Genomic DNA, 13439 nt, shown 5'->3' on the forward strand with positions numbered 1-13439 from the left:
AAGCCTCTTGGAAACCTCTTGAAAATTGAGGACAAAAAGCCCTCATCTCCAACTGGGTGATTCTACATGAGTGTCATGATTGTGCTTCAATGAGAAATCAATTTGGACTTGCAAGCAGATTTCAGTATCCTTATTGAGAGTTTTAATGTACTCCTATATTGCTAGTTTTCAATTTCTATTACGAGTGATTTATTACTACTACCTATTATTTGTGCAAGATTTCAATAATATTTTGCTAGATCTATTAAAATAATGTTGTGAGCTAATTGTACTTAATTAATTTCTATAAAATGAATAAACTCAGAAAGAAAAAATAATATAAATTCACTTTATGTGGGCCTAAAGGATTATTATTTTAATAAAGGTGAATTTAAAATGAAACTTCTCAAAAGTTCCCTCCAAAGTTATAAAAGAAGAATGAAGGAGCTAATTTACACATCTTGGTCATTTCATTTCTCTCATTTGCAAAGTTTAGACTGTGAGTTCAACTTTTAAACCCTAGAATGTAAACTCTTGGGTATTTGGCTTCAAAGATGAAAGATTTCTTTCTAATCAAATCTATGGTGGATTCACATTCCCAACTAATGGAGAAAACAGAGATATTGTTGACAATTGCAAGCATTGGAACTTCAGGTACAAATTTATTGGGATTTGCCACCAAATAATTAACTTGTAAATAAGTGTCGTGTGTGCAAGAGGAGAAAGATCAGAAAACCATTGTGCAGTGTGTGTCTTAGAAGTGTTTTAAAAACAAATATTTTAATTTGTGCTGGGTTAATCAAGCCGTACCATTTTGTCATGCTTAGAAGGCCCATACCATATTAGTGGCAAGTATAAGGGTGGAGCGATGCATAGGAAAGGCATTGAAGCCTTAGTAATTTCCTAAGCATCCTCTTAAGTCAAAGATTGTGGTCAGGGCAGTATGCTAAAAGGGTGTTGCAACACCAAACAAGGCTGCCATAGATCCTAAAAGCCTGCTGTACCATTCATGGGACTGCCGTACCACTCCTAGGGAGTATTTGGAGCTTATATGGTTGCTGTTTGGACTATCAGGAAGCTTCTAGAAAGGTCAGCAAATAATATATTATATTTTCTGTTATATCATAAGCATTATATCATATTTCTGTATTCCACAGTTTGCTATAGTAGCTCATATATTTATCAATCAATCTTTTATGTACACTTTTTCTAGCATTTAATTGAAGAAAGGATGTTACTAGCATCTGCATTTGATAAATCAGTCTTATGGTGATTGTTTATGCTATTGTGTTAAAATAGCTATTTGATGAAATGCCTACATGGTAAAACTTGACAAAACTAGAATATTTTGGTAAAAAAATTTGGGCAGTATATTACAAATAGCTTAAGTGAATCATGGTTGCTCTCTCATTTATGAAGAGGTTATGACCTCCTCAAATGGGTGGAGGAAACTACCCCTAGCCCCTTATTTGGTGGTTGTAGAGAGTGGATCCGATAAGCCAGATGAATTTATTGGACTTGTTGCAAGGTTGGTGGAGGAAACTAACTCTAGCTTCTTATCTGGTGGTTTTAGAGGGTGCATCTAATAAGATAGGGTTGGAGCAGCAATTGCAGGGCTCCAAAATCAGCTTACTAAAGGTTATCATACAATAATCCTTGAGGGGGAAGCATTCATTATAACACACAACATTCAAAATTATTACATCATCCCTTAAATTGTTCTTGAGATCCAACCAATCTTGTTCATTGCTCACTTTATTTATTCAATGGCATGTAAACCATTAACCTAAAACAAACTAATTATTAAACAGTAATGTCTTACAATTGATTCAGTATTCCAATAATATAGAAGATGTGCATTGTAACAAGTTCAAAAATAAATTCTAAAAGCTAGCTTCTTTATAGTTTAGAACTATACATATAAAGAATATAATTTAGTGTCTCACATGTTCAAGATATGATCCCCTGCCTCAATGACCGTTATCTTCACGAACTCCTTCACTGAAGGATATAGCTTAAGCAAATCTTCATGAACAAAATCATGCAACTCTGCAGCAAACTCAATTCCAGTGGGCCCTCCACCAACTACTACAAAATGAAGAATCCTTTCTCTTTCTTCATTGCTTAAATGAGGCAAGCTTGCTCTCTCAAAACAATCCACTATACTCCTGCGTATTCTTTGAGCATCCTCCACTTCCTGAATGCATTCAAATTCATGTAAAATTCTTTAATTAGGCTACTTCAACACTTGAATAGATAATAAGCATTTGTCTCACATTATGCTGATAAAAGAAATCCTTTTGAGATATCTTTGAAATTTCCTTCTGGGACATCCCTAATTGTTGTAGATATGTGTACCATTATTTTTTCACCAAATGCAGTCAAAAGTCAAAAGCAAGTAGCACCTTCAAAAAGTGGCAGTACTCAGCTACCCCAGGAGTATTAAATGTGTTTGATCTTGCTCCCACAGCAATAATCAGGTAATCATAATCCAAGAGAAAATCTTCCTTCTCTTTGCCAGCATCAATATTAGAAGAACAGAGAATTTTCTTCTGCTTTGAATCTATCTCCAAGCACTCTGCTTCCCAGAATCTAACGTCTTCCTTCTTCTGAAAAACAAAATAAAAAGGCACTTGGTACTTAGAAAAACACTTTCAAGGTAAGAAGCGGTTAAGAGAATTAAGAGAAGAGATGTGATTATGATTTGAAAGAAAACAATTCTAACTAAAAGTCAAAGCAATTAAAGGAAAGTCACAACCAAATCAATGGTTGTCTTTACATTGAAAAGTCACAACCTTTCTGTGAAAGGCTACATGAAAGATATAAAAAGAAGATGAAAATCATTTTGTGGAGGGCATGGAAGATTTTTTTTTATTACTGAATCCAATCTAAAATGTTCAGTCGAGCAGCAGAAGTACACATAACAGGACACGTGAGGAATAAAGGAATAGAATCAGAGATGGCCCCACCAACTACCATCGCATGAACACAATGCCAATATTCAGGAATAGCAATCAGATCTATATAAGGATCAGAAATTTCATTCTTTCTTGTTTAGTTCAAAAACCCAGTCCATCATAAAATTCATCCTTAAGCAGACCTCTTGCCTATCTGTGAGGAGTCCCATCCAACCCTCCACTTAACTGGCAATTAAAATCTATATCAGAGATCAGATCAGACCTCTCTCAGACAAAATATTAGAATTTATATCAGACTTTATTATATAAGGATACTTTATTAATGTCTACTGGCTGATAATACATTTCACATTTGTCTAAGATTCACTACTTAAGTACAGTGATAATTTAATCAAATTTATTCTCGAGGCATCCAAGCATTGTAGAAGTCTTATATATCAACACCTCAACCATACAATTCCAAGTAAAACCTTGAAAACAATAAACATAACAGGCTCAATCATTGGCAAAATTCTAGGAAATCCACAAGGGACATTACAAAATGATAAAATTCTTTTGAATAGTCAAGATCACAAGAATTCCAAGAAAACAAACCTATTTAGCTTGATATCAAGCGAATAAAGTTTTGTTTTAGTTTAGTCTAGCTTTCCATATTTACTTTTTGCAAGTAATCTTATATGGTTCAAATATGTTAAAAAAATCATTACTTAGAATTTATGATATTCTACTATTTCCCACTAAATTATGTCTTTGAATTTATATACATGGAAAGTATTACTACAAGCTATATACATGAAAAGTATTGCAAAAAGCCTAAAGCAAATGACAGTAGTGTGGAATATTGAGAAAACAACAGCACATCTTTTAACCATTCCATGTTAACCTCTACATCAAATATAGAAGCATACCAAAGAACGTGTCTTTGTTTTGATGTCCTTAACATCTATTAGAAATATATGTCCATTCAAGGTCGCCTACCTGCTATTTGCCTCAGGAACCTGATGAAATATGGGAAATCTTTAATGGCGAATCATGTCTAAACGACTAACGCTCAGTTATGTGCTAATCAATGAAAACCCTGATAAAATAGCGATGTCAAGTAGTTAGGATATTACAACATGTTGGTGGATAGTAAATGCATTTCCTAGGTGATTTTTTTGTAATTTTTTGTGATTTAAAGTTTTAAACCTTTAAAATTGTTGAACATAGTTGAAAATTGTGGCTCATTAAATCGGGATTTTTTTGGGAAAAAATCATTTTGGCCTTGGATTTTTTAAAAATGCAACAAGAGGAAATTTTTGAAGATGTATGCTTATATGGATAGTATCATCTATAGTGTATAGCCACAACACAATGAAGACAACCCTCAGGTACCTACACACAGATTGCTCGTGATGCTTCACACCCACATACCCAGACCATGATTTTGAACAATAATAACATTCTACAGACTCCCTGTCAAAACAATGACAGGAACTTGCCCTACCAATCGGTAGTTTTCAGATAACCAATACACAATCAGAAATTTGTCAACAAGAATTCCTGTGAATCAACAAAACAAATAATAACCAAGAAATTGATAATCAAAGTGACTCAAACCCACTTGAATAACAAACAAAGAACAGCTATTCATTTATTCAATCTTCCACAAGGATGCACCATTACATAACAAATTATTTATTCAACAAAGTAAGCCTGAGCCTGGTCTTTGACATGCTTCCATCGCTTCTATCACTCTTCCTCCAATGTTCAACACTCTTCCTTATTCGTTCTGCTAGCTATCTTATTTCCTTGGCCGTCTGGTTCTCATTCGTCCATTCCTCGATGTTATGTTTCCTTATTGCTTCTTCCCATTCGTTACTTCCATCAATCTCCGTCCTTTTCCATTGGTTCTCTGTCATTCCACCAACCGTCTAATAACTATGTTGCCTATCTTTTGTTTCCCCTCTTATCAAACAACTCTGGCTTTAAGACAATTCAACACTACCCCTTACGGACCTCAGCCTTTCTTCTACGCTGCAACCGTACTGTATTGGTTTTACCCGGTTCTCAAACTGCTCGGTCCTCTCTCATTCAACTTGAGGGATTTCTTTTCTTTCTTCAACACCTTTCCATCTCTTTGGCCTGTTTGGCCTCTTCCGACCAACCCAGTTATCACCGCCCAATCGTCCTTGTTCCGCTGGTTTCCCATTTATTTTTCTGCTCGATGTTTCCTATTCTAACCAACAATCCTTAACCATCCTTCACTACTCAACTTCTCTCACTGAAAGTAATCTTCCTAACGACCCCTCCAACAACCTATCAATGTGGTGACAAGAACTAAGTTTTTCCCTAGACCGAACTTGGATTCAATGGAATCATCAGATTTATAAAGACTGAAAATACAATTATCACCAAAATTAGTCTAAAGGCCACACAACTGTGAACAACTGTGGCCTTCCATACAAACCCCAGGTGATGCTCCTGCATCACAACACTCCCATACTTTGCATTTTCGATAAGTAGGAAGAAATACGAGCATTTCATGCTTATAATTTTCACCTTCATATATCGAAAGTTCTTTTTTTGACTTTGCCTCAAAGAAATATCCATGAAACCGTGCGAAGTCTGGGCCAACCAAAGCGATTCTCTACAGATGCAGTCAATGCTGATATAGAAATTTATTTTTTGATTGATGCTTCCCTTACTTGGTTTCAAGCTATACTATTGCAAGATTTCTTTTGTTTCTTACTTATCTTTAAATATGGACATTGCCAATTTCCATCTCTTGGTTTTATTATTGAGAATTATTGGGAAATACAAGTACACAAGCCAAAAGATACTGGACAATTAATCCTCACAATTTAAATGATGGTAAAAACCTTATGATATTAAAAGACTATATTGGCCGTTTGGCAAGTAAATAAACAACTGCCCAAGCACAACACCTTGGTAATTCAGACTTGAACATAACCAAGATAAGGAAAGAAACATCACTTGGTGCAGAATTTCCAATTCCTTAATTATATCCGAGTAACACAGAAAAAGCTAATTTCATCATATGGAGGATGTAAAGATTACAAATTTCCATATTTGATTTGACATCCTAGTATTGGCAAAATAATTCAGTTTGAAAAATTAAGACTGATTTTGCTTGAGGACAAGCAATCTTGGGAAGGGCTGACTGTCATGCCCCACCAAAAATCAAATCAGAACTTTTATTAAACCATGGTCGTAGGCCCTTGAAAAATATAACTTAGGTGATCTAAATAAAGATGGCACCAAAAAACATTGCTAATGATTCATAGAGAAAGTTGATTAAAATTAAATTAAATAATTCATCAAATGAAAGATATTTAATTAAAATTAAATTAAGGTTCAACCCAGCAATAGTTTTGACTCTTTCAAAGGACAGAAATCATGAAAGGTTGTTCCTCTCTCAAGAATAAGGTATAAAAGGGAGGTCATTTCCTTGGGAGGATATCATCAAGCAAGGAATAAATAAATCATAAATATGGAATGAAGGAACCAAATTGGAAATAAATTATTATTCTCAAAGGCAGAAATGAAGGGTGGTGCCACAATTCTTATGAAGGGTGGTGCCACAATTCTTATGAAGGGTGGTGACCCAATTCTTGTGAAAGGTGATGACTCTGTTGGACACAATGGATCACTGAGAGTAGGGGGTGAATCAATGATTTAAACTCTTTTCTCTGACAGAGAGATACCGATAGTATATAAAACAAACTGATTGCTAACCGATAGCTCAAACAATGCAAACTAGGTGTGAAAATGAAATTGCTAAAGCATTAACATAACACAAGCACAAGAATGCAACACACAACACCAAATATACAAGGAAAACCCAATGTGGGAAAAACCTCGATGAGAATAGCTGTTGGAGATCTTCTGCTCCAATCCAACCTCACAAAGAAACTCTGAATACAATATTTAGGGCACCAACCCTTGATTTATGAGCACCAACCCCTGCACAATTTATAGGCTACAACCCCTGCACTAAGCTTCAACTTAGTGAAAACAATATTAAAAATCAGTTATACAAATGAAATCACTGTTGCAAATGAAGTTTTGCAACCATACAGTATTCTGCTCTGTCGGTTTCAACCTTACCAGTCTGTATACTCTCCACCCACTCTACAACCTGGCTTTGCTGATCACTTTTCTACATCCCCTCTCACAATGTCTTTTCTCCTCAACTCACACTTGATCCTCAACTCACACTTGATCACTCTTTATCAGGCGCCGCTTTTGTTGGCTTGTCACTTCTGTGTTTTATGCTCTTCTCCACCAGTTTGTTCCTTAAACCAGTTTATCCTGCTTCTCCTTACCGATACACTCTTCACTCATAAACACATCAAGTGTTTATCACCTCGGCTCTCAGACAGTAGTTTCACACTTGTCTTCACTCTGCGGCAACAACAATCACAGTCTCAAGTCATCATATTTAAACTTGAGCTTTCCCACCAAGAATCAATTCAAACTTAGGGCGGTTAGGGTTTCCTTCACTCGACCAAGTCTGCATGAGATCCGATCCAATCTGCCTTGGATCAATCACCTGTACTCGAGGAATGCATCTGTACGCGTTTTCCAAAATCCAATGCACATTTGCTAAAGATAGCAATCTTGTCCTCAATTTTCAGCTTTCAAATATGTCTACACATTTACAATCCAGTTGTTTCCTTCTCGAGGTCATCTTGCAATCTGATTTCTTTGCTTTGAACCAGGCACCAACTACTCCCTGATATTTCTCTCACATTTCTTCCTCGAGCCGCAATAGTCAGTTACCATCCCGTGATTTGTGGTTGTTTCATTTATGTCAACTAGCTGTTTCAACAACCACGTCGTTGGAACCTTCACCGACCTCTGCATGCTTGCCACCTCAGCTCCACCTGACATCACATCTATCATACTCATCTTGTCGACACAAGGTCGGTTTACACTTGGTCATTTACCAAACTCATACCGGTGCCAGCCTTTACCGGTGAGACCTTTTCCTTCTGCTAACCGGTAGTGCATACTACGCCGGTAGCACAAACTTCACCTCTGGTGATTTGTGACCATTTTAACATTCTGCCTCTTCAACATAAACATGCAGCCAATCCTCCAAACCAGTTCAAGCTCTACCGGTTATGACTCAACATGCTAACACACACATGCACCTTACCTCATACCGGTGAGGTCACAGAAAGTCTCAATAACTACTTGTCTTCCACCATACCGGTTGACAAGCCTTCATATTAATCTTCTCAATACCTTATTTGTCTTTCACCATACCGGTACACTCTTCTTCATACCGGATTCCTTCAGATTGTCTCAGCACTTAGATTGTTAAAAGCCTTCCCATGTACTTGGTGTGGGTTCCTTCAAATTGTCGCAGCACATAGACTGTTCAAATTGCCAAGAGAGGATCAATACAAATTAATAATCTTCCAAGGTATTGACAAAGTCAATGCAGCCTTTAAAATCTATCTCAAACCTATCATTAACCAAAAGGAGATTGATGCTACAATTTTAAGTTGTCATAATTTCCCTAGAGGACCGTACTATTGTGAATGGGTCCATACAATTGATAAGAGTTAAAAAGATTATTGTTGTTGGTTACTCTTGATCAATCTACTATCCAATTCAGCCATAAGATTTATGAATATTATTATTTAAATATCACAATTTCTATGTGTGAATTTTTTAGTATATTATCTCATAACAACAGCACACAAAGTCAAAAAGTTAAAACAAACCCAAAACAACTGGTGTGCAAACTGTTTGACGAAGTTTGTGCATCATTAGGTATGGAAATTGTAAAGTTTTGGATTAAAAATTTGGTCCAATATATTAAAATAGATATTATCATGATCCCAAAAAGGACTAGATAAAATTTGGGGAAACCTAAATTTGGTAATGCACCCTATAACATCAATATTTCTAATGGTTCATCTATGGAGACTATAAGGACATGAAAGAAACTAGAAGTAAAACTGTCAATGTCCTGGGAGTAAAACTGTCAATGTCCTGGGAGTAAAACTAGTTGTCGATTTTTAAGTTGTTACAATGAAGGAACCTTGTAACCATGTAAGTGCTTTGAATTACTTTATTGTTGATTAATAAGATGGAGTATGGATGCTTTTCGAGGTTGTTTTTTCCTTAATGATGGATTTTCCAAGGTATACTTGATACCTTCAACGTGTTAGTAGGATTACAATGGTTTGTGAATGCTAATGGGATGGTAGACCCAAGGAAGAAAGAATAATTCTTTGCCAATGATAATAAGATAGTTCACATACATCTAGGAGTAGATGCGAACAAACCATACATAGAAGAAGTTGCTCCAAAAGAAGATGAAGAGAATATAAGACTGATCTACATCATTTCCAAACTCCCAATAACTGATATATTTGAGGAACCAAACATAAGAAGAAATTGACATAAAGGGTGAAGATGGAAAAACAGATACTAAAGAAGTCTTAATGCTTGGTTCCAAGAAGATTCGGAATTGACATCCCAAAAGTTATATAGAATCAGAAAGGTGTTTATGATACATAAGCATCCCAAAAACACGGCACAAATTACAACAAAAGCATAAAATGCACCGCAAAGTATTAAAGATGAAACAGAGGATACTTCTTGCCTTAGTTCCAAAAAACCAAGGTACCTGAACCATATCTCATGAGATATCTCCCATATCAAGATACCCCGATATTCAGGAGTTGGAGATCTTAATGGATACATTGAAGATATTGAGAGAATTTTTGATAAAGAAGACTTGTCGATTGTCGTACTGCATAATACCCTAGTGTGTAATGCTGCATACTGGTGGAAAACCTATCAGGATAGCGTTCCCCATTCACATGCATTCAAATACTAATCAAAACAATGTACCTGTCAACAAAAGGAGAATATGGAATAATCCCCATTTCCACTTGATGACCACCTAGAAATATGTATAATAGCATGGAAAGGAAGGAGGGACTATGATACTAGGTTATACATACAATTTTTCTATTAGAATTTAGCACCAATAGTACAAACCTGGTACGTTAAGCAGGAGAGGACACAAACAAAAGATAAGGAAGAACTTCAGCAAGACTATATGAACCTTCTCTTTTTATGATGATTATTTTTTTAATGATAATGAAGATATTCATACCACACTACTGTGGATGTGGATGAAGGATCTTATATTTAGACCAATGAAGGTAACCAAAATCAAGATGCACGAATGCCCTCCACGACCACCAAAAATAGGAGTGGAAACTAATTGAGTGGATGAAGAAGGAAACCAAACTCTCGAGAAAGAGATATTATACAACACATTAGAAAGATAGAGAGCAAGAACAAAAATTAGATATCTAGGTGGCCGAAGGAGAGAGAGAAATATATATAATCTTACATTCTAGACCAATGAAGGAAACTAATTTCAAGATACATGAACACACTCCACCACCACCAAAAACAGGAGTATGAAACTAATTGAGTGGATGGAGAAGGAAACCCAACTCTCGAAAAAGAGATGCTATACAACACATCAAAAAGATGGAAAGCAAGAACCAAAATTAGATCTCTAGGTGGCCAAAGGAGAGAGAGAAATACAAATGAAGAATGATTCCAAGGATAAGTACTACAGCCAGCCCTTGAAAATAAGAGAAGAAAATATAACCACACAAACAATTCCAAACTAGCAAAGATTAGAGATTATTGGGATGAACAAGTAGTCATGAAAGTGATTGAAATATTGTCTTAGTATGAAGATCTATTTCCTTGGACATTTATTGAACTCAAGGACATCAAAGAAGTAGGGGTGATACAGACCCTGTTAAAGGAGGGTGTCAAACTGCAAAATAAAAGACCCTGCAGACTTAACCCTAATATGAAGAAGAAAGTTAAAACAGAACTAAGTAAAATGCTTGCAACAAGAATAGTCAAGCCAATTGAAGATGTGGAATGGATTAGTCCAATAGTGGTGCAAAATAAGAAAACCAAAGAGAGAATGATTTGTATATCAACAAAGTGAGCCTACAAAGATAACGTGTATCAATGCACATTAAAATGGGATCGTGATGTTTCTAAAGCAATCATTTCCAATAGTTGTGCAAATAATTATGTAAATGTGGCTCCACAGCTATACATATCATTAGCTGACACAGAATTATATTTAGCTATTCTAAGAGCTGGTCCTAGTTCACTAAGAAATCATCTTTGCACATATTATCGACCTAATTGAGCTCACTTAAACAAACCATGTGAATCTTAACCATTTTCAATAGTTAAATAATTGTAATTGATTTTCCACCTCTATCTCCTTATGGTTATGAATAAAATATGTCTAGGCATCCAGTTTATGGTGTTTGTGAAGACATATATTTTGCATGATAAAGTTATTAGATTATTGTGTCAATTACCAGCATTAACTCATCTACTGAATTTGTATTATGTAGTATGGAACATTGTTATTGGCGCAGGTGATCCTAAGGTGAATTTGACTGAGTTGCATCTGTATAACATGTCTATTCTGATTAGTGATATCAGTTTTCCACAATCCATAATGTTGCTATGTGCTGTTTCTAGATTTCTGACTCTCTGTTTTTATGTGATGTCTATTCTGATTGTATCTAAATCTTCCAATAAAATCACATTTTGGAGCTTTCCATATATTATCCATTGTTCAATCTATTCTAGAAAATATATATACAGACAGACAGACAGACAGACAGACAGACAGAGACAGAGACAGGGACAGAGACAGAGATGCAAAATTCAATCAAGTGCAATAAAGATGGAAAACAAAGGTTATGTAAAATGCAAACCATATTCTTTTAGACAAAATGACCGAAATTGAGCATGCTAGCTATTTCTGTATTGGATTTTACACTTTATTTTGAATTAGGCTTGACGTCTGCAACAAGATAAATAAAACACGAATAACAAATCTCCCTCCAAGTAACAAGTTCTCAGATGCTGCAAGTAAGAGAAGGATCAAACTGATTATAATATCAATCACATCAAATGCACTACATAAACTACCACTCACATGTTTTACAATCTTTCGAATTGGCTCTGAAATGCTCCTTGGTTCTACTGTTCCACATGTCACACTTGGAAGCAAAGGAGTGAAAGCAAAATAATTACGGGGAGAAACAACTTGAACATCATACTTTGAACAATCCAAGTTCTTCAAGAAACTAGTGCCAGCCCATCCAGTACCTAGGACAAGAACTTTCTTTTTATTGAGATCTTTATCAGATCCTTCAGCTGGGTTCAGTTCTTGAGATAATGCAGAATCTGCAAGAAGCATAAGACCACCACTACTGCAGCAAAAAAAATTATAACCAATACTTCAGATACCAGCCAATTACGTTATCTCTTCTAGTAGAAAATATTTTTTTTCAATGAAATAAGTTGAACTTAATAAATCAATATGCATATGTTCCACTCGAGAAGCAACCAAGAAATTTCTAGCATCACAAACCTGTTTGTAGATTGAAGAGATAAATTAAATTATTCCAGTTTTCATATAATAGAAGAAACATTCATTTTAAAATAACTATATAATAAAAGCTTACATAAAAGAAAGCAACCTCATAGAAACAAGTAAAACATACTCTTTAACATTTTGTTGTGTTATATGGTTCAACTCAAATTTCAACATCAACTTGTAACTCTCATTTTCCAGTTCCTATATTAACTATTAAGTGATTAAACCTACTTCGAGATTCACAATATAATGTTTATTATGATATTATCCCCCTCTTTTTCTATGCCTATAGCTTCAGATGGGTTCAGAATCCACAAGCACCAATTTGGCATTTAACGAAGTGCAAATAGAAATATAATGAATGTGATAATGCTAGAACCAAAAAAGGTCCAAACACTAAGAACAATTATAGAACCGTTTTCTTATGCACCACCTTCCCCTTGTTCAAATGCTTTCTTTGAAACGTTAACATAGGCAGATGAAAGTCTGCTATATATTGAGACGATTAGTTTAAATAGAAGAAAAGATAAAATGTGTATGCCTTATTTGATGGATCAGATGTTATTCTCATTGTTACTTTGGGAGGTCTTTGTCCCTTATCTTACATATAGAAAGTTGCAAAGTGCACTACTGTAATGTCCCTAATTCGGGTTGTTCGAGATTTGTAGAATGGCTCCAAAAAATTCAATGTATGAATGGAAATATTCCTGGTTTTCTTCAATGAAATAGATTTATACTTCAGGAATTCGTTGTAGTTTACATAGAATGCACCAAGTTCTCTCCATTCATAGTTTGATAGAAGGAGGATTTTAGTGTATGTACACAACGTTATTGACAATATTGTTCAATCTTAATGCCTTGAAGTTAATAGCTTCAGCCTCCTATAAATTACCTTGACTGCACTTGAGTGTCAAACTTCATACAAAGGAACCAAGAATGTCTTAATCAGCAAGATCCCCTTTAATAGATGAATAACTTATTTCTATTCAGAAAATAGGTCAGTACTAGTGATGCCCAAATGTGATATACTCATAGTTCCACTGAGTTTCTTGACGGGGGGATGCAAGGACGGG

General features: G+C 35.3%; 1 protein-coding gene across 1 annotated transcript in view; it reads right to left on the reverse strand.

The window, feature by feature from the left end:
• Positions 1–13439, reverse strand: part of LOC131069249 (external alternative NAD(P)H-ubiquinone oxidoreductase B1, mitochondrial) — a 163277-nt gene that overhangs the window by 114193 nt on the left and 35645 nt on the right. The window contains exons 2-4 of the mRNA XM_058004614.2: positions 11923–12199; positions 2385–2588; positions 1926–2176 (exon numbers count right to left, since the gene is read on the reverse strand). Coding sequence (XP_057860597.2) covers positions 1926–2176; positions 2385–2588; positions 11923–12199 — 732 coding nt within the window. The remainder of the gene's footprint in view (positions 1–1925; positions 2177–2384; positions 2589–11922; positions 12200–13439) is intronic.

The sequence above is a fragment of the Cryptomeria japonica genome, chromosome 6 (assembly GCF_030272615.1).
Source record: "Cryptomeria japonica chromosome 6, Sugi_1.0, whole genome shotgun sequence".
NCBI classification, from domain to species: domain Eukaryota; kingdom Viridiplantae; phylum Streptophyta; class Pinopsida; order Cupressales; family Cupressaceae; genus Cryptomeria; species Cryptomeria japonica.